Source organism: Myxocyprinus asiaticus, chromosome 13, assembly GCF_019703515.2.
Source record: "Myxocyprinus asiaticus isolate MX2 ecotype Aquarium Trade chromosome 13, UBuf_Myxa_2, whole genome shotgun sequence".
Taxonomy (NCBI): Eukaryota; Metazoa; Chordata; class Actinopteri; order Cypriniformes; family Catostomidae; genus Myxocyprinus; species Myxocyprinus asiaticus.
This window is the reverse complement of record NC_059356.1, coordinates 50,000,286-50,023,320: the sequence shown is the minus strand read 5'-3', so window position 1 is coordinate 50,023,320 and position 23,035 is coordinate 50,000,286. Positions and strand designations below refer to the sequence as shown.

Genomic DNA, 23,035 nt, shown 5'->3' with positions numbered 1-23,035 from the left:
GCATAACTGATATAAACAATATTCAAAAATTAATACCAGCTGACACATTTTTACAGCTATATTATTTTAATTGGTAAATCAATAACAGTTTTCTCACATTTGACTTTTAACAACACAGTTTTGGTCTGTTTTGAAATGATTCCTTGTGAAAGCGAACCGAACCAAGAAGAAACTGCAACATTTTAACTATTTTAGCCCCTGTTTTGGAACAAATCAAGCGAGCTACAGGTCTGAAAACGCCCTAAGAAGCATGTCAATAGTTACTTCTCAGTACTTAAGAAATAGAAGAAATAGTGTAGTTCAAAAGTTAACTTTACATTTTCAAAATATAAAGATTAAAAATAGATTTAAAAAATGTAAAGAAAGAGTTTTTGGATTTTGAAAATGTCAAATTAAGAACTGTTATTAATAAAAAATAAAACAATTAATAATTTATAATTCTGCACTATTTCTAGGTTTCTAATCAATTTAGCACATTTGTGACATTGAGCACGTTAACTTGTATAGACAATCAGATTACCTTGCTTCCACTGAGGCACACAACTTCAAATCATGCTGGATAACATGATCATCAGGATTTGTAAAGCAAAAGTGAGACAAATACTAACACAGTCTGAAATTTATGTTTATTTTTTATTTAACTTTTCACTTAATTGGGAGCAGTCTGAACAGTTAGGTAATGTGCAATAATAATAATGGAATATGTTCGATTGTTTAATGTTCACTTTTTTCTGTTACAGAAAAAAGATGATATACTGGGAGCAACAGAAAGTCCAGACTCATTTGAAGGAATGGCAAAGATGAAACGAGATGAAGCAGAGCAAATATTTAGTCGAATTCGACTTGTGGATAAGAACTTCCAAAAACTGAAACTGAAATTATCAGATTTTCTTCAAGTAAAAGAAGATAAGCTAAAATGGCATGAGCCTTGTGAAGAAGAACACTTAGTCCAGTCTTTCATACAAAGACTGTTAATGATAGATTACAGAGCAAGATTCATTCCAGTTAAAGAAGTAATCAGTGAGAAATATCACACACAAGTTATTCAGGATTCTGATAAACAAGATTATGGTGAAGCTGATGCTTTTGATAATATTTTTGAACAAACTCCTAAACTTGCTGATGGAAAAAACAAATCTGACCCCATTCACCCAATGGACATTCAGATGGCTGTGTTTCATTGTGCTGATAGTTTCCTGAAGCAGCTGATGGTGACTAAACTGTCACAGTGTCAGTATGCTCTGCCTCTGCTTGTACCGGATCCATTCACACAACACATTGAGTTTCCTCTCTGGACATTTAGACAAATCAACAAGAGCTGGAAAACAATTGATAATAATACAGGTAAAATCATCAGTAAAATCCAGCCAGTCTACAAGGTAAAGACTCCAATGGTTTGTTTCTTCAGGTTTGGATCAGTGTCCTCATCCAAGTCTCAGATGATGAGCAGTCTGATCAATGAGAAACACAACACATTCTTCCACAAGAACTGCCCAGGCAGCAGCAAAACCAGAGTACTGATGGATGGAGTGGTGGAGATCGCCTGGTACTGTCCCTCTCAAAAAAACACAGATAAATTTACTGACTGTGTGGCATTCTGTAATCTACATGGTGATGCAGGAGACCATGAGAAACAGCTGCAGATCATGACGGAAATGTCCTCAGTCAATGTTGTTATTCTACCACAACTTGACAGGAATGACAAAAATATGATTAAAGTTAAACATCTCTTCAAGGAATCAAAGCCACTAATTTGTCTTCTTTCTGAGAATGACTCAGCTCTTGCTTTGATAAACAATGGAAAATACAAAATGGGTTTGAAAGACAGAAATCAGTCAGATGTGTCTGAAGAACTCAGAAGAGCTATAAATGATTGTCTCTCAGTCTCTTCAGAATCATCTTCCATTTTCAGACTTGAAGACATGTCCAAACACTCAGATATCAGAGTAGATGAAGATGATGATGAAGACTGCAAGAGAGGAAAAGAAGCAGCACAGCAGATTATGAGATTACTGGAGAATAAAGACCTGACTGAAATCAAAGAATCATTAATGCCATGTCAGGGAAAACTGTGGCATCAGTGGTGTCAGAAGAACAAAGAACTACATCGACCTCAGGCAGATGTAACTGAAATGGAGATTAGTAGAAAAAAAACAGACTTGAAGAAAATTCGAGACTTGCAACATACAGCTGGCCTTAGTGAGTTTATGAGATTCTTCATTAAAGAAATATGTTTAAATACTGAGTGGATGTACAGAAAAAAAAAATATTTTCTAAAATGGCTTGCTTTTTTCCTGGATGAATATACCTCACATGGCCTTTCTGCTCTATATCACATGTATGATGAAAGGTGGTCTAGAATTTTAAAACTAAAAGAGATGCATGATAAATCTGAAAAACTGATAGTTGAACAAACAGAGCTTGAGAGAGTATCTGAGGAACTTCAAGCCGCAACCTTTGGTGTGGAGCACATCCTGAGAGAGATTGGTCAGATCTATGAATCTTGTTCATCAGTGAAGAAGAACAAGGAAGGTCTGCAGTTTCACTTCTCTTCTCTCCCGAGTCTTGCAGCAGAGATGATGATCTCTGGATTTCCTCTGGAGCTGATGGATGGAGATGCTGCTCATGTTCCTGTGATCTGGATCTCTGCTGTTCTAGATGAACTCATCAAGAAACTGGGAGACCAGAGAGTGTTTGTGCTGTCAGTTTTAGGGATTCAGAGCTCTGGGAAATCCACCATGCTGAATGCCATGTTTGGACTGCAGTTTGCCGTCAGTGCTGGCAGGTGCACCAGAGGAGCTTTCATGCAGCTGGTCAGAGTGTCAGAGGAGATGAAAGCACAGCTGATGTTTGACTATATTCTGGTGGTTGATACTGAGGGACTCCGTGCTCTAGAACTGGCTGGAAGATCAACAAGACATCATGACAATGAAATGGCCACATTTGTTGTTGGTCTTGGGAATATGACATTGATTAACATCTTTGGAGAAAACCCATCTGACATGCAGGACATTCTTCAGATTGTTGTTCAGGCCTTCTTGAGGATGAAAAAAGTCAGACTGAATCCCAGCTGTATGTTTGTGCATCAGAATGTTTCAGATGTCACAGCTGGAGAGAAAAACATGGAGGGAAGGAGACGACTGCAGGACACACTGGATAAGATGACAAAACTTGCTGCCAAAGAGGAAGTCTGTGATGTGGAATGTTTCAGTGATGTCATTACATTTGATATTCAGAATGATGTGAAGTATTTTGCACAGCTCTGGGAAGGCAGCCCACCCATGGCACCACCAAACCCAAACTACTGTGAAAATATTCAAGAACTAAAGAAAGCTATTCATTTCCATGTCTCTAAATCTGATAGCATGATGCTGACAGACCTGAAAGATCGTATTCATGATCTCTGGGATGCTCTGCTAAATGAACATTTTGTGTTCAGCTTCAAAAATTCTCTGGAGATTGCAGCATACAGGAAACTGGAGACAAAATACAGCAAATGGACTTGGAGCCTTCGCAGTACCATGCTAGAAACTGAGAACACAATATATAACAAAATTGAAAATGAAGCAATACATAATGTTGAGGAAAGTGATCTTGAAAGAGAACTAAAAATGAAAAGTGAAAAACTGAAAAAGTCTATGTCAGAATTCTTTGAGAAAGACAGAGATAAAGACATACTGATTCAGTGGAAAGCTTCATTTGAAATCAAAATCAAAGAGCTTCAGGAAAACATTGTAAGAGAAACAAAGAGGAAATTAAATGAGATTCTACAGCAGCGAGACATGAAGAAAGAGATTGATGCTCAGAAGACACATCATGAAAACACTCTCTTTGACAAGAGCAAAGAACTTGCCTTGAAACTTCAACATAAAGCAAATGATGAAGAAACCCTGAAAAAAGAGTTTGATTCATTTTGGAAACAGCGGGTGGCGAAGATCATCAAAGACAGACATCCAATAGAAGAAAGTGACATATCCAGGGACATGAAACAACTCCTTAGTGATGTTTATAAAAGTGCCCCTCTAGGTCATAGGAATACAAGCAGTGTGCACAGTGATGTTTCTTCTGTGCCCAGCTATTCAGAGTACATCATTTTCAAAAGACCCACAGGAATTGGTGAGGCAGTAAAGGGTGCTTGCAGAGCAGTTAAACAAACATTTGGATACATACAAACCCTGTCTCAAGAGATTGAAAACCAAATAAGAGATTTAGTCAAAGACATTGCTATGCAGATAGACAACTTAATTATGTCTTTTAACATTGCAAAAATGGGTTTCAATGGAGGCTACATTCAACGCTTGATAGATTACATCAAATCAAGAGTAAAAGAACATGAGGAAGGCCCAGTGAATTATGTGTTTAAGAACGAATTCACCATAGATCTGATAGTTTATAACTGCACAAATGCAACACAGAAGTTCACTGCACTCCACAGAATGTTCAGGGAAGCAAATGATCCTCTACTCTATTTGGAGAAGAAGAGAGGAGAGTACTACAGTATTTTCCAGAAATACTGCCAAGGAGCAACATCAGCTGCCATTTTTGGTGAGATCATCTGCCAGAAACTGAAAGAGCCCATTGAGCAGAGTGTCTTTAAAAGAACTGCCAGAGATTTGGCAGATGAAATGAGGACAAACTGTGAATCACTGAATGGAAACAGATCCAACCTGGAGAAACACATCCTGAAGACACTGGCAGAAAAGGCAGATTTTGGGATGTACATCTCGTATATTCATAATCCCAGAGAACACTTCAAGAGATTCATTAGAAATGAAGTCAGTCAGCACATCACCAAGTTCAGTGTCAATGTTCTGCCCAAGATGGAAATGAACATGAAACTCCTGCAGCAGAAGATCATGAAAGCAGCTCATGAATCTACTGAACATGTTAAAGTGAACAGTGGAGATGTTGATTTGTGGTTGAAGTGTTTCACACAGAAGCTCTCAGATGTGCTGATATTCTCTGAAAAGGACCTCAGTGGAGTGAGTCGTGATGATGTTGATGATTTCAACCTTCTAGAAGATGTGATGAAGAAAACAATCCCTTCAGTTATGTCTGATATAAGCAGTGAGTTCAACACAGAGATATTCGATAAAAAGCTGGACTATAAGGACAGGCCAGATGAGATTCTGATTAATCACTTGTGTCAGTGCTGTTGGGTTCAGTGTCCTTTCTGTGCAGCCATTTGCACCAACACAATAGAAAACCATGATGGAGATCACAATGTCCCTTTACATCGAGTGAATGGAATCAGTGGAATGTCATACAGAGGAACAGAAAATCTCTGTATTGGTTTTTGCACAACTTTAGTGCAAAGTGCAAAGGAATTTTACCCATGTGCTGAATCTGATCAATCCATCCAATATAAAGAGTACAGATCAGCAGGAGAAAAGTTTGCTAACTGGAATATCACCACTGACCTCTCTGAGCTGCCATACTGGAAATGGTTTGTGTGCTGTTTCCAAACAAAATTAGAGGACTACTACAAGAAAACATTTGAGGGGAAAGGTGAGATTCCAGATGAATGGAAACAATACACAAAACAGGAAGCTATTGATAGTGTGGATAAATACATATAATGAATGAAGCAGCTCATTATTTACTTTCAGATGTTTGATTCACAAAACACTAGTTTAAGTATCCATTCCTTACTTTAATTACTATTAAATCATCTCTCAGAAGAGAAGCAATTCACATAATACACTGGATTGAGTGACAGAGAACTTGTGATCTGATATAATTTAAGACAGGAAATCTTTGAAGAATGTGCCTGATTGTGACAAAGGGGGATAAAGAAAAAGTCTGATCCATAATGATCTGCATAATACATTATAAATCATGAAGATTAAAAGCTCTGTTTGTAATGAACCAAACAAGATGAACATGGAATATGATTACAATTTGGAGTTCCACATTCATGCATCTGATGATACAAGTGCTTAGCAGTAAATATGTTTATGCAAGAAATGGTTCATTGTTATTCAGAAAGATCAGAATTAAAGCAAGACTCTCTAATCCTGCATTTCTGAGGCTTCATTTTATTGAAATACAGATTGTTGTTTATCAAAAGCAATTTACAGTACACAGTACGTTTTGAGTAGAGTCTACCTGTAGTAATTATGGATTAAGGGCCCAAAGTCTTGCTCAAGATTACGGGATAAGGCTGTTCTGCAGTTCTTCGGATCATAAATTGTCATTTGGAGGTTTGGAAATGTATCTAGGATTTTAGCCACCATGCCACAAACATTATCTGAATATTAACTGTAATTAATTATGACTACTACAAATACTACAATTGTCCGCTAATTTACATGTCTTTATCTTAAATAAAAGATCTCAAATGTCAGTGCTTTATTCCATAATGCAGATCATCTCTTCTAGTTTCAACAAACTGCTAATGTTTACATGCACAGTGTTTTATCAGTGACTGACATGAATTGTATTTTAAACTTTTGATATTGGTAAGAACTAGAAAAAAAACTGCTGTTAGGCAAAAATCTGATCCCTCTCGGATATCAAAATGATCCCTTTGGCTGAAATAATTTGTTTTGGGCATTATATTCAGTGCCTGATTAGAAAGTGGATAATTGTGCTTGATTTATATAGTCTTAATAACAGAAATGTGAATTATCTTTTAAATTGCATATAACACAATATAACCAAATCAACACTAGTTGATATACTTAAGGTCACTTTATCCTTGGGTGCTTCAGTATACTAATGTGTATTGCTGGCAGACTATAAATTGGTATACTTCGTCTGCTAATTTGGAACAACTAATTTTGTACTTTATGCACTTTAGTTTGCTGAACGCATTGCTGTGGTGCAACTAAAGATGTGTTAAGTATAATTGGTTTTGCTAAAATGTAACTATTTCAAATATACTTTAGTACATTATCTACCTTTGTATTTAATTTTTGAAATACGCAGAACTGACTACATGTGAACATATAATGTATTTTGGTGACATTACAATTGCAACTCTATTACACTGTTAAGAGTGCTGGACATACGTTCATGTTATACTGATGATATATTGCTGGCCCACACCACAACTGAATTTCGGCTGCCATTAATATATGTACTTCTGGCGGTTGCATTAAAGTATTGTATTACTAGGAGGAAAGTTGAGGGACCAAGCATAGTGAGTAGTGATGTTCAGTTCCACCCGCGGTCTGTGCATTTTAAGTCTAGGCCTTCAGTACGATTCATGCCATTAAGAAAACACAGTTTCACAATGAATAGGACGCAATGCCTATCATACATTACATGGCAGTCAACTAATAATACCAACTGACATTTTAAAAACACGTCCACGCACAAAGCCAGAACATGAAACGACACTTAATGCTCAAGCAAGCCTCATTTTTAACTGCAGCATGACTGGTTTGTGAAATGAACATCTCCCAAAGTATGTTTGTCTGATTTAAAAATGTTTCCCTACTATATTCTGCACTTAAGCTGAATATAACACATAAACTTATGTTTTACTAAATGGATATGATTACTAAATAAATATTTAGTTAATAACTATGAATAACTAATAACTATTAGTTTTACATATTCACCTCTTTAGCTCTAGAGCAGATGACTTTTGCAAAGAAAGCAGATCCTGATGCATCCAAAATTAGTTTTGACAGTGATACTGTGACTTTATAAGTTACTTTGTATGTTCATGAGCATGTTTAGTTCTCTGCTAAGAAACAGATCATACACTGTACATTATTGTAGCAAATTCACAGTGAAGAATAGGCACACATTCTGCCACTGATTTGAATTTAAACCATCAGATTTGTATACAGCCAGGGTAAACTGAACCTTATCTTTGAGTTTGGAAGCGTTTTGTAAATCAGACACTGTTGTATGTAGTCCTCCAAATAAACGTGCTGCACCTGTGAGATGCAGTTTCCCTAAGTGCGCACTCGAGTGTCTGTAGTCCAGTATGCATTCGGATGAACAAATGGGATTTCACATAAGGCTGACATTTACATGGATTTATAGTAGAAATCTCAAAATAAATAAATAGTTGATTGACAGCTCGGGGCCCTTTGGGTTTAGAGGCCCCTGGGCAATGGCCCAATCGGCCCGGTGGTTAATCCATACAATGACGTGACGCTCATTGTTTTGTCTGTGTCTAATAAATTATTCAAAATCCATTACAAATGCAATTCACACAACACAAAAACAAAATTACTTAAATACACCTCTTCTATGATGAACATGTTTCCAATTAATGAGTTCAAAGTCATTTTGATATTTTTTCATAGGCTTAAAGTAAAAAACATCATGTGGTGCAACCATCTGGAGACAGAAACAAAATCGTATGTAAATAATATCTGCCACACAAGCCAGCTTTGTGCACTCCAATAGTCTGGGGGAACCACTGAAATATGCGATAAACGTATCAGTAGATGATGCTGCAGTGGCTGTAGAGATGGCGTGCGATGGTGTAGTGCTGTCCTAGCGACCGCGGATTGAATCTAACTTTTATCGCTCTCTTTTTCCTATTCAATTTCCTGTTTCCACTCTTAATATTTTCTTATATTACTTAAAGTAATAGATAAAAATGGATATAAATGTTGATTTTATCACAGTGATTTTGTCACAGTGAATTTTGAGGAGTGCAGAGAAGGGTTTGATCCAGAGGCGGGGTCTGTCGATCGCACTCGTGACCGCGGCTCGGCATTGCTTGTGTGTAGATTGCATCACTGTATTACTAATATTGTAGTAACCATGTTCTATGGCAGAAACCATAGTTTTAATGCAATTAACAATTGTGTTGTTAGTGCAGTAATATGGTGATAATATAGTAACCATGGTTAATTTTGTGGTTACTGTAAATGTCTTTTTTTGTTTAAATACCATGGTGAAACCATGGTTACAGTAGTAAAACCAAGGTTATTTTTTCTAAGGTAAGGTTAAGGTTAGGTTTAGGGGTAGGGTTTAATGTAGTGTGTCTGTGGGACTCTAAATAAACACAATAAACACACTGAAGTGATGTCCATAGTATTGTACGTTAATATTTAAATATGGGTGCAAATAGTATTTGACACTATGTGCACCAGGCTGCAATTTTTTTAAAAATGCAATTAAACAGTTTTAATTAAAAATATGATTAATATGGTACAACCAACATGTAAGTAGAAATGTTGTCATGTGACCAAAAATAAATAAATAAATAAATATAATAAAATAAAATAAAATAAAATAAAATAAAATAAAAATAAATAAATCATAAAACAGAGAAGATTCTGTCTTTAGACCCACAAGACTGTTTGTGAAGATTAAAAAAATTATTTTGTCATAACATTTATCAATATTTTGACATTTTAATAAAAAGGCACATTTTGTTCAGGTCATTTGATGCAACCATGATAAACTTATTGATATTCTTGACTTAAATTCATATTTGTAAAACAAAAAAAAACAATCATCTTGAATTTTTTTTATTTTTATTTTTATTGTATTTATTTTTTATTAAAGATGAAATTATGTACACCCTCATGTATTCAAGGTGCAAGGAAACTATTTTAATGCCTTTTACATGATGGTTGCACAACATGACATTTTTAAAGTCATTAAATATTTTTTTTCTGTTTTTTTTACAAAATGCAATGAATGTTTTTCAAAGAATGTCTAAAAACGACATGAACTCAAAGATTAAATGTCTATGAACGTGACACATCTGTTTTAAACCAGATAGATATATATATATATATATATATATATATATATATATATATATATATATTTCTTTTTTTTTCTTTTCATTTTTATCACCTCAGGCAACCTTATTTGTCAATGACCCACATATTATATTTATATATAATACAATAGTTAACAAATGTAATTTGTTATTTACTACTCTGTGCTTTGTGGCAGAACAGATGCTAAAAGGAAAGCTCGACGGTGTTAGCTACAGTAACTAAAGGTGTGTTCAGTCTCTCTCTCTCACTCTGCATGCAGGTGCTCATGCATGCACAGTGAGAAAGAGATTGAACACATGTGCGTGTGAGATAGAGCGCAAAGGTCGTGAGAAATGCAAAAATTATACAGAAGTTTAAAGACCGATAAAAAACAAATATTGATTATAATATAATATTTTTTGGAATGCACATTTCCTGCCATACGGTTGTATTTTACATAACCGTGATAGAAACAATAGTTGAACATTTCTGGCAGTTTACATTCAGCTGCTTGACGGTCTCATAATAAAGCATTAACATGGCAACAAGTTATGTTGTTTAAACAGGTTTTTGCAGCATTTCAGTGCGTGGATATGATGCAGAAATTCCATGAATTTTTAAGATTCAAGAAAAATAAACTCACATGCACCTGGCCACGTGACAGTCAGCACGTCACACCTCCATTGAGAAGCAGAATATTTTTGGTGCGCTTCATTCCCACGCAGTTGTGCAAAGAGGCTCTGGTTGGTAGAGTGACATTTTATGAAGACTTTGGACAGTCTTTTTTATGTTGAGATTTTGCTCCTTTGTGTCCTTTCGTTATACGAGGATGCTGACATGCTGTCTTACTGGTATTGTGCATTTTAATAATCTTTGAGAGCCTCAAAGCATGTGAGCTTCCGCTCCCCACCTGTGAACTCTTGCACCCCCCCTAAGGGGGACACGGACCCCAGGTTGGGAACCACTGCTATAGAGGACCTATTATGCAGAGAGATTTCTGACAGGGACATGTAAACAGCAAGTTGCTTGTGATTTTTCTCCCTGAGCCAAGGGGATTTACCACTTCAAAGGAATCCTGGAACAAGATAATGGACACTGAGGACATACACTGCTGACAAATGTCCTTGTCTTTAAAATTCCTGCCTTCCCTTACATTCTCCAGTAAATGTGGATCATCTGATCTGTGTGTCTTTGCTTCAGTTTTCTGTGCTTTGACTGACTCTTGGCTCAAAAGCACTTTGAGGGTCTCCCTTACCGGAACATACTGCAAAAAGCAGTCCTTTGCTTTGGTATTTTTACCCAGATACACTTGATTAGGTCCCACATAGTTAAAATTCCTCTTGAAATATGTCTTCCAGGTTTCATCAGACCTAAATACTCCCTCATTATACAACCTCAGAAGACTGTTCTTGTTTAGACCAGCTATGATGTTATCAATATCAATTACTGACATATTCATCTTTGTTAATTCATCTCTTAGTTTTGAAAAGATATGTTCCATGTTGCTGTCGTGCACCACCTGGGATTCCTCTATTAAACGTTGGATAGTGGTTGCTGGTAGTAGCATTTTAGCTTGCATCCTCAAATAGAACAGTGCCAAATTGTCAAAAATGTGTCTTCTATATCATTGCAATAATCTTCAATCTCAAAATGCATATGACTGTCATCATGGATGTCACTGTCATACCTACAGCTTGATGCATATTTATCAAGTGTGCAGTGTTCTCCAAAGAGTCTCCCCAAATCATAAACATGTAGAATAAACCACAAAACAACTACTGCATGAAATGGTTTTATTTTTGTATATAAAAAATCAGGTAATTTAGACAAATTACAATTTTGTTTATTTTGTGTTTTTTGTTCAGTGCACATACACAAAACATTTTCAATGATCTGAACTAAAAGTAAAATAAACCAACTAAATTGAACTCAAATAAATAAAATTAACACCTGCAAAAGGTAAAATGCAATTAATTCAATGTTTTCTAATTATCACAGTTATACATTTTGCAGAGGAGGCAAAAGGACAGCCTTGAAATAATGCAATATACATGCACATTCTAAACAAATTAAAGGGTTCAAACAACAGACAAAAAGCTATACATTTATATGATCACAGTAGTTATTTTATTGCCCACCATAATAGCTGCATTTGTTTCTTTCTGTGTTTGTGTGTGTGTTTGTGAGTCAGTGTATGTGTTTTTGTGTGTGTGTGTGTGTGTGTGTGTGTGTGTGTGTGTGTGTGTGTGTGTGTGTGTGTGTGTGTGTCAGAATTGTCCTAAACAAGTAAGTTAAAAGTGTCCTGCCTTCTTTTCTCCTCAACCGCTTCCTCCTTCCTCGATCTCTTTTAGGGGCAAACTGAAGCCATCTCTTTACATTAACTTCAGTCTCCTGGTCGGTGGTGTTGCATGTCAGGTGATTTTTTTCCTCACAGCAGCTAAGGACACTAAAAAAATAAATAAATAAATACAAATCATTAAAACACAGGCATTGCTAGATACTATTTAGGGGTGCTTCAGCAGGGTCGAGTGCAGGACGAGCAAAGATCAGGATCTGCTGACCGACTGAATGAGAGGAGACGGCTTGACATTCTTTTAGTTCAGCAATCTTGTTTAACAAGTGAAAGGGGCTGGATACATTATGAGTAAAAGTAACTTATGGCATTACAAGTCACTCATGGATGCACACTTTAGCACCCACAAGTTATCTTAGCACATTTCACAGGCATGTCTCTCCTCTGCCTTGCTTCCCTGTGCCATGGCGGTGATTGACAGGTGCTCTAAGCTCCACCTTTCAAAAAAATTATATATATATATATATATATATATATATATATATATATATATATATATATATAACCTCAATAACAGCAAATAAATGTTCCAGGTAAGTGTTCTCAGGCTTCGGACACCGCTCTATTGAGCAAAAGCTTCCAGCTCATTGACATTCTTTGGTTTCTGTGCTGCCACTGCTTCCTTAACAAAGGTTTGCAATGGGATTTTAATGATGGACTGAAAGGGCCATTTAAGGACATTCCACGACCTATCCCTGAACCAGATTTTGGACAACTTGGTTGTATCCTTGGTGTTGTTGTCTTGCTGGAAAGTCCAGTGATCACCGAGCTTCAATTTACACACTGAAGGCATCACATTGTTCATGCCAAAATGGCCTGATACCTGAAAGAATCCATGGTGCAGATAGCCGTTTCCTGCAGCCGCAAAACACCCCCATAACAGGACTGACCCACCTCCATGCTTGACTGTGGGGATGGTGTCGTTCTTGTCATCACCTTGTCATCTTACTCCAGATGTACTGCTGATCCATGGGTGTAAAACTCATTTTCAGTATCGTACGTCTATAAAACCTTCTTCCAGGACTCTACAGCTCTTTCCTAATTACTTCTTGAATAGTCAAGTCAACATTTCCTTTGGTGAAGTTTTGCTTTCTTCCACACCCCAAGAAGGTTGCTGTTGTACCATATTTAAAAAATGTATGAATGGTGCTGCCAACTTTGTCTATTGGAAATTGAAATGCCTTGGAAATGTACTTTTAGCCATGATCTTTCTTGTGTAATGAAATAATCTCCTCTATTAGCTTTTGAGATTATTTTTAATTGCATTTTTTGCACAGAAATACATTTTTGCTTACAACGCTAAACTTACATTTTTAAACTTAAATAAGTGCTATTGCAGATTGATGACTTATGTTTCAAAACAATTACTTGTGTAGCCTTACATATTTAAGAAACGGCTACATGCAATGAGGGTTGAACAATTATGACACGGCTGTATTTTTAAAAAATCCTGCTATTTACAAATATTAGGTTATATATTCACACTATAACTTTGAATGAGTCACTCAACTGATATAGATATTTATTTATTTTTTGTATTTTTATTTTTCCCCTTTTTCTCCCAATTTGGAATGCCCAATTTCCAATGTCCTCGTGGTGGCGTAGTGATTGCCTTAATCCGGGTGGCAGAGGACAAATCCCAGCATCTGAGATTGTCAACCCGCACATCTTATCACATGGCTTGTTGAGCACGTTGCCACAGAGACATAGTGCATTCACGTTTCATGCCACCCACTGCGGCAACCATGCTCAACTCACCACGCGCCTCACCAAGAATGAACCACATTATAGCGACCACGAGGAGGTTACCCCATGTGACTCTACCCTCCCTAGCAACCGGGCCAATTTGGCTGCTTAGGAGACCTGGCTGGAGTCACTCAGCACGCCCTTGGATTCGAACTAGCCAACCCCAGAGGTGGCAGCCAGCGTCTTTACCACTGAGCTACCCAGGCCCCATAGATGTAAAGTTTAAAAATTCTGGGTCATCAGAAAAGCTTACCTTTGTAAATCCTTACTGTCTTGGGGGGGTTGAATAATTTCGATTGCAACTGTATATTCTTATTGTCATCTTATTTTACAATCACATAATTATTTAGGAGATATTGGCCATCATGGTACAGGCTCAGCATTCCAGCATTTCAGTGAGATCCATAAAGCATTCAGTCAGTCCAATAAACAGGTAAAAACTGACCTGATTAATTTCAATAGCTTGTTTATCAAAAGCTGAATGTGACTCCAGCCAGGCCTCCTAAGCAACCAAATTGGCCCGGTTGCTAGGGAGGGTAGAGTCACATGGTGTAACCTCCTCGTGGTTGCTATAATGTGGTTCGTTGTTGGTGGGGCGCGTGGTGAGTTGAGCGCGGATGCCGTGGTGGATGGCGTGAAGCCTCCACATGTGCTATGTCTCCGTGGCAATGCGCTCAACAAGCCACGTGATAAGATGCGCGGGTTGATGGTCTTAGATGTGGAGGCAACTGGGATTCATCCTCCGCCACCCGGATTGAGGCGAATCACTACGCCACCATGAGGACTTAAAAGCGCACTGGGAATTGGGCATTCCAAATTGGGTGAAAAAAAAAGCTGAATTTTAAAATTAATGTATAAAATAATTAGATTTTTTTTTTTTTTTTTTTTGTTTTTTTTCAGAACTTTACATAGGACAGTCAAACACAGGGCATAATGGAAAAAAGTCAGTGGGACTAATTCTCAAAAGAATTAGGTTACTGAAGGAGACTCACACGACTGGATGACTTTGTACAGATATACCAAAGGATGCATGATGCCCTGCTCCGTGAATATGAAGACACAGAAAGATCCAGAAAGAAAGTAAGGAATATTTTTTTTATTGTACCTTTTACAAAAACATTGGCAATTTAATCTCCCTTAATTATAAACCCAATGTGCTGGAGTATACATTTAATAAAAAATGTGTTATTGTATGTGTATGTATAATACATCTCTTCCAGTCCTTTCGAGTGGAAATAGAACAATGGAAAAAGAAAAGTCAGAAGCGTAAAAGAGTATATGTTTCTCTACTAGTGAAGGGTCTGCCATTCAAAGAATTACTGGTCTAGAAGCATTTGCTGATTGTGTGTATGTACAATAATTTGTATACCATCAATTATGTATTTGCTAAAAATCATATAAATCACATTTATTTGATGTTGTGTGTGTGTGTGTGTGTGTGTGTGTGTGTGTGTGTGTGTTTGTCAGGAGAATTCTTTAAAGGCACCCCCAAAAGTACCAGAGATAAAACCAGAAGTTGTGATCCCAAATCAGGTGTTTTTTTAAATATCTTTAATATCTGAACTAAAAGACTCTAATTGGTCAGTTGGCAGGTGAATGATGAGCAACAGGCAAATGGATACACTTTGAATTTTGGGATGATTTTGCCTGTAATTTTCTCAAAAAACTGTGCAGTTTTAATTAACTTCAAAGTTTATTACAAGGTACATATGAATGACAGTGAGAGATCCTTGGCAGAAAAGTAACAGTTATTATATGTAATATGTAAATGTAATATTATGTTAATTCAGCAAACTTTGGTTATAAATTATTTACCTGCCCTATCCAAAAGTCTTCTAAACCAGTCACCTTTCACATGGGCTAAATCAAACATACTAATAAACACCAGCACGTCACAAACACTTAACCCTTTTTCGTCAGTATAGTAAGACTCGCTATCTTCTGCACTCAACAGAAGTCAGAAAGCACGTGTTTCTGTTCTTTCCGCAAAGTACCGTTATTACTATAATATGTGCACGTGGATTTAAATTGTGGCTGACTTGACCGCAGTCATGTTCGCTGTGCTGCATATCAGCTTCACTTTGTAGTTTTGTCTTTTGTTTTGTTTTGTTTTTAGTTGCTACAGTGTCAAATCATTTTGTTGTTATTTCTGTTGATTTGTTTTTGATTTATTTCAGGTTTATTATATTACTATTTGTTTTGCGACCACATGTAGTGTGAGAGGCTGTTTGCTAAATCAGTGCATTTCTCGGCCTCAAACCTGTTATTTCAGGTCTGTTTTCCCACACTGTCACCTTACTATTGATGTGGTGTATGTTGTTGCTGTGTCATATTGTTTCTATTGTATAGTGTTTATGATTTTCATTTTATTTACTGCCAACAATCATTCTGGCATTACTCAGGTGCTGTTTAACCGCCTCTGCTGCATGTGGTGGCGTCAGTGGGCCTGAGTGCTATAGCCACCACACCATGGTGTCTGTAAAATTTATTTAGTTTGTTTTCTTTGATTGTCGTTTAGTGTTATTTCTGTGTAATCCCGGGTTAATTTGTGCTTCTTATCTCTTTGCTATACTTGTGAGGACCAAGTATTGAGAATCAACCTGTACTGTGAGGACATTTCTGGTTGTGTGGACCTTTTGGGTGGTGCTCACAAGGGAAATAACATATTAAATGATGTTTTATTGAAAATGTAAAAATGCAGAAAGTTTTTTGTGAGGGTTAGGTTTAGGGGTAGGGTTAGGGTTAGGGGATAGAATCTATAGTTCGTACAGTATAAAAATCATTATGTCTATGGAGGGTCCTCATAAGTATAGCAAAACCTACGTGTGTGTGTGTTTGACGATTTGGTGTGAATTAAGGTGGGTTTGGATGACCTCCTGAGTTGTGGCTGGCCTGCCTTGTTCCCGCTAAGCCTGACCCTGGAGAACTGTTCGTATTAAAATTCTTATTGTGCTTCATGGGAGAGATTATATATATTTATATGATAACAAGTTTTTAATGATGCTGAAGTGTTATAATAAAATAGACTTTTTGTATTGATACTCACATCTCACTTTCACTGCCTTCATTTACATTTATGCATTTGGCAGACGCTTTTATCCAAAGCAACTTACAGTGCCCTTATTACGGGGACAATCCCCCTGGAGCAACCTGGAGTTAAGTGCCTTGCTCAAGGACACAGTGGTGGCGGCTGTGGGGATTGAACCAACAACTTTCTGTTTACCAGTTCAGTGCTTTAGTCCACTACACCACCACCACTTGCTATACATGCCTTCAGTTGGTAAAACTTACCTGTGTGCCCTTATTGGGAGTATTTCCCTGGCTCTCCCTCAGGGGGGCGTAGTTGGATTTAACTTAATTTTGATTCACATTTCCCTCCATTTGGGAATGCCATGTATGTTTAAATAGTTGATTAAAATAGCTTAATGTATAAAAGATAAAGTGATTTTATTAGACACTGAGTTTATAGCTACTCATCAAATGTCGTTTAGTCAGAAATGTGAAAAAATGGGTTTTAAGTCACTCCATTACTTTGATGAATACAATATTTGACTAATAACAAAAACAAACACAATAATGTACATTTTTCTTTTTGAAACATCAAATTCATAATGATGATGTAACACTGTTGATTTTGAATATTGATCTAAATTTAAGTGAAAGAGATGTGAACTCAATCTCTATGAAAATACTATTCAGAGGTCAAAGCACATGATGGAATATTATTAGTAAGATTTCCAAGCATTCGGTTTTCACACTGGGCACGTTTGCTGCTGATCGAGTCTGAGCGTGATTGTTCCCAGCGGCCCCCGCAGTGTTGGTCTGGTTTCAGACTCACGTATGATTCTGATGAACAGCGGTGCTTTTCCATCATCAACTTGCGTCATCAATGTGCACATGATGGAAAACACAACAAGTGCATGCTCTCACTTTTTACAGTGCAGCTTCTCTTAAAAAAAACCCTCATAAGCATAGTAAAATTTAAATGTGTATATTTTATTGTGATTGTGTCATGCATACAGTGAACAAGGTGGTTTACACTCTAAATTTGGCAGGGTAAAAAATAACCCAATTGTCATCCCAGCACTGAGTAAATATTGGACTGAACACACGTTGGGTTAAATTAACATGTCAGCTCATATTGACAATATGCTGGGTTAATTTTACCTCATAAATGCTTATTGTTTTCATTTATTTTTTTGCTGGAAGATAATTTATTATTATTATTAGTATTATTATTTTATATATAGTCAGAGAGAGAGAGAGAGAGAGAGAGAGAGAGAGAGAGAGAGAGAGAGTTTTATGTTTTAACATCTACAGATTAATTAATCAAATGAATCACATATACAGTGTCAATATTTAATGAGAGTTCCCACAAATAAAGATAATTTTAATATATTGCTTTATTGTGGCTGACAAGTAAAGCCTTAAATTGACTTTATTAAAAGTGGCTTTAGAAGTCAATATTTTAATAAACTTTGTGTCGGATCTCAATGGTTTTCAGCATCTCATGCCATAGCAGAGAGTGTGTACTGTGCCCCACTACGTTTAAATGGTTTAAATCTCAATCTGTCACACACAGCATTAAAGAGTATCACAACATTTGTGCAGATAATAATGAGATTTTTCTCTCTTCAAAAAAAATTTTTTTTCTCTCTTCAAAAAATACTATAGGTGATTCCTCACCCCTCACCAATTTGTTTGGGATCAGCATTTACATCGGTGTAACTGTCTAGCTCATTGTAGAGCCAAGGAGGGCGGTTTTTGTGGTTTTCCGGGTTTCGACACTAGTGTAAGGGGGTTCAGTGGAAAGGAGGAGGTGAGAACTGGCTTGACAACTTAAATAATAATTTAATAAACAATTTAAACAAAACACACAACTAAAAACACACAGTACAGCTGCCTGCAATTCTCTCTCTCTCGAACTGTCGTCCCCGGCCACCTTTATCCCTCGCGCACCCCATCAGGCTGATTGGGGACCAGGTGTGTCTCATTCCAGCCCGGCCCCACCCTCCTCGGCTCTACAGTCATGTTTAGACAGACCAGCAATATTTGGATATTTATTTGACATTCTTCATCTGGAACTCATCACTTCTGCAGTAGACAGTGTGTTTCAAATGCATAGACAACTTGTTATATTAAAATATATTATTATAATTAAATTCCACCATGAAAGTCTGCACATGACAGCCCCGAAGATTTAATTTATAAATGATCTTTTCGTTGAGAAATTAGATTACTTACAACAATATTAACATTACCAGATGTACCCCTAACACTTCAAAAGGACAGACATAATAATCATTTCCCCATGTTTCCCATGTAACACTGAGCAAACGGCATAGATGGTTTAGAAAGACCAACAATTTCAAACAAAAAAATAACTCCTGTTGTTACACAACAACGAATGCCATATCAAACATATGTGACCTGATTTTGTCTTGATTAAGGTTTGCAAACCCTTAAATAAATATTAAATGTATTATTCAGCTATATAGCAGCAGAGAAAGCATTAAAAGCATAAGATTAGACTAATCTAGTTAACTAATGTTAACAAATACAATCTTTTTGTAAAGTGTTACTGAAAATACCAAATACTTTAGAAGAAGCACTTATAAGTCATGAGTACTTTGTCAGATGTATACTGATTTTACTGTTCCTAAAGATGTGTACTTAAAGGTTTTTACTTAGTCTTCATGCACTGATGCAGTCATTTCCGTTTTTCCAGGTTGGTACCAGTGGCTCATTACCTGTAGAGTACAACAGATGCCATCGAACTTCCTTACATACTGATGCTTGGAGAAAACAGTCAGCGCTTTCAAGCTTTTGTTGTCATTCACAGAGAAGTGCTTCAGGAAAATGCACTGCAGGACACAGTGGATATACTTCAAAGCTTTCTACCTCTTAAATATCAATTATCCCAAGAACGACTGATTATATGTATATATATACTGTATGTTTAGTGTTATGATAAAGACCAATGCTCTTCATCAGTTAATAAAGGAGTGACCAGGATTGTAGTTGGTTTCATGAAAAGACATCTTGCTTTTCATCACTTCATAATGTCTTAAGCAAACTCATAGAGTGCCAGGAGAGATCACCTGTAACCATTCAGATATTATGGCTTATTCAGCTCTCTTTGCATCTTCTGGAAACAAGAAACAACTAGTTTTTCAGTGGCTGTTAGTGGGCAGATTTGTATGGCCTTGGCAGTGATCAATGAGCTCAAAGTGAAAGAACAATGGTATGAAACGGAAGCTGGCTGAGGAATTTGTCCAGACGTTTTACTTTTAGACCATTTTTTTTTTCTGTCATTATTGTCAGGACTAGTTTTGCTCTCCTCAATAATAGCAAAGGCACACATTTTAAATTCAGCAGTAGGATGTCAGTTGTCAACAGTTGTTGCTTATGTTTGCATGTTAAATGTTCCAGGGAATAAAAGAGAATTGCTTCATTTCATTATTATCCCCTCTTACATTTTTAAGCAGTGTGACAGCTTAAAAAGTGTGGCAGTTAACAGTTGTCACATCCCATATTATTTGGCAATTTTTCCAGCTTTGCACTTCATGAATTCACATGGGAAAGAAGTTAATAAAAGGAGAGAGGCAGAATATAGTTTATCTTCAGACGAGCATGATCACACTGCCAGCAGCAGCATTCCAGTAAAGATATAAAAATACAAAGCAAAGTTATTTGGTAATGGTAATGTGCCATTGTGAATGACAAAGCAAGAACATTTTTCCATTTTTCAGGTTCAAAGTAAATCTTAGGTGATGTGTGGATTGTGCTGCTGGGGAAATTTGGGAAGAGTGCAACAGGAAACACCATCCTTAGGAAGAGAAGTGTTTGTAACAGATACACCTCAAGAATAAATAACATCTAAAGAGTGTCAGAGAGAAACCGCAGAAATCAACGGCAGACACATTACAGTGACTGACACTCCAGGACTGTTTGATACTGAACTCAGTCATGAAGACATCCACTGAGAAGAGATGAAAAGAGAAGAAGAATTTAATGAGAGAGAATAACATTTAAAAAGATAAATAAAAGAAAAAGAGTAGTTTGAGAGAAAGATGAGAGAGGAAATTAGAAATGAATGAGAGGAATGGGAGAAACAGAAACAAGAGGAGAAACTGAAGAGATGAGAGAACAAGAAATCTTGGATGAATATAATCAGAGAATTAAACAAGAGAGAGATGAAATAAAGAAAAAGAAAGAACAAAAAGAGAGAAAGAAGATCTTCAGATCAGACCTGGAGGAAGAAAGACAGAACCATGAGAAAGAGAGGAGAAGAAGTGATGAAATTAGAGAGAACAATTAAAAAAAGAAATTGCAGCAAATGAGACATGTGAGAGAGAGATGAGAGATGAGATGAGATGAGTAGAGAACGAGAGGAATTGGAGAAACAGAAACAACTGGAGAAACTTGAAAAACATAAAACTATGGGTAAGATGAGCCACACTGCCGATATCTGATCGTCAAGTCAAGCTTTGATGACAACAGCATTAAACTATGTACATTGAAAATAAATTAAATACTACAGGAGAATAAAGGAACATAACATCATTTACATTTATCGTTTCTATATGTACATTGTGTTTACAATGTACACAGTTTGCTCATTCAACTGTTCAACTCAACAGCTCATGACAATGCCCCTGTACACAAGTTGAGGAAGAAATAATGTACCGATTCTGGTGCAGAAGTACTTGACTGACCTGCACGAAGTGCCAAGATGCCACTGTTGGGCCCTTGAGCAAGGCCCTTGACCCCATCTGCTCCAGGGGCACTGTATCATGGCTGACCCTGCACTCTGACCCCAGCTTAGCTGGGATATGTGAAAAAAAATAATTTCACTGTAAATATGCAAATATATAATGTGTGACAAAATAAAGGCTTCTTCTAAACTGCACTGTACACTTTGGGATGAACTGCACGCCATCTGTGAGCCAGGGTCCATCACCCAACATCAATGTCTGACCTCTAATGCTCTTGTTTCAGAAAGAGAGCAAATTCCTACAGCTACTGTATATTCCAACATCAAGTGGAAAACTTTTCCAGAAGGGTGGTGGATGATATAGCAGCAAAGAGTGGAATTAATCCTTATGGTTTTGAAATTAAATGTTCAACAACATACTGTATGAAAGTTGGTGTTCAGGTGTCCACAAACTTTTGGCCATATAGTGTATTTTAGTCACGTTTGCAGTTATTTGCACATTTTGACAGCTTCTGTTTGCACTGTGCAGTAATAAAATGTTTTAAGATATAAGTGTGAACATTTTTACATTCATAATGTGTACATACAAATATCTGAGGTATCACAGCACTGATAGAATTGCTAGTTAAAATAGAGTTAGAAAACTCAATTCACAATAGATTCAAGTGGCATTGTGTTTACTGGAAGCACAATAAATGTAAGAACAAATAAACATGCAGTAGAGACTGCAGATGATAAAGTGTTAAAGCCGTCTCCTCTCCTCTTCTCTGCTCTTGTTGTGTTTCCTTCTCCACTTACAAATCTGAGCATATCTTATCCACATGAAGTTTTGCACAACAAAACAGAGGATGATTCATTTATTTATTTTTATTTTTTTTAAGTGAGTCGGCTTGGCTGCTGTCACATATTTAGGCGACACTTTTACAACAGTGTCACGTACTTGCGGCAAATCTTATTTAAATAAAGTTCTTTCTGTGTCCCTGGTGAAAAAAATGACTTTGGAATTCTGTCGGAACGGATTCCCGTTCTACAATTGTGTGGAAAAACACCTTTTATAAAATATAATATTTAGTTTCTGCTTTTGAAGATTGTGTTCCCTATCTGTCACTCACTCGATGTTGTGTCGATGTAGTGACACTAGAGGTCACTCTTAGGAGCCACAAACACCTCTGCTTTTTAAAAAAAAGGCCAATGGGAATTGGCGAGTGGAATCTGCATGCCACTCCCCCGGACATACGGGTATAAAAGGAGCTGGTATGCAACCACTCATTCAGATTTTCTCTTCGGAGCCGAGCGGTTGTGTTCAGTGAGCTGAATTACTCTGCCGATCCATTCACCTCGAAAAGCTGTTGGATTTACTGTGCATTACAGCGGCTTCTCCGCCTCTTGCACTGGTGAAGTGCAGAGAGCGCCCCTGGGCACTTCAGCAGCTAAAAGAGTATATTCTTCCTACTGAAAGAGTATATTTTCCCTTCTAAAAGAGTGGCATTAGCAGAGAGCGTCTTTTTAAAGATGGCTCTCCATTTGTGTGTA

General features: G+C 36.9%; 1 protein-coding gene across 1 annotated transcript in view; it reads left to right on the top strand.

The window, feature by feature from the left end:
• The window catches only part of LOC127451020 (interferon-induced very large GTPase 1-like), a gene marked incomplete at its 5' end in the record, with an annotated part of 40,191 nt that extends 34,612 nt beyond the window's left edge, over positions 1-5,579 (top strand). The window contains one exon of the mRNA XM_051715492.1: positions 741-5,579. Within this exon, the coding sequence (XP_051571452.1) occupies positions 741-5,579 (4,839 nt within the window). The remainder of the gene's footprint in view (positions 1-740) is intronic.
• Positions 5,580-23,035: the final 17,456 nt, after the last annotated feature.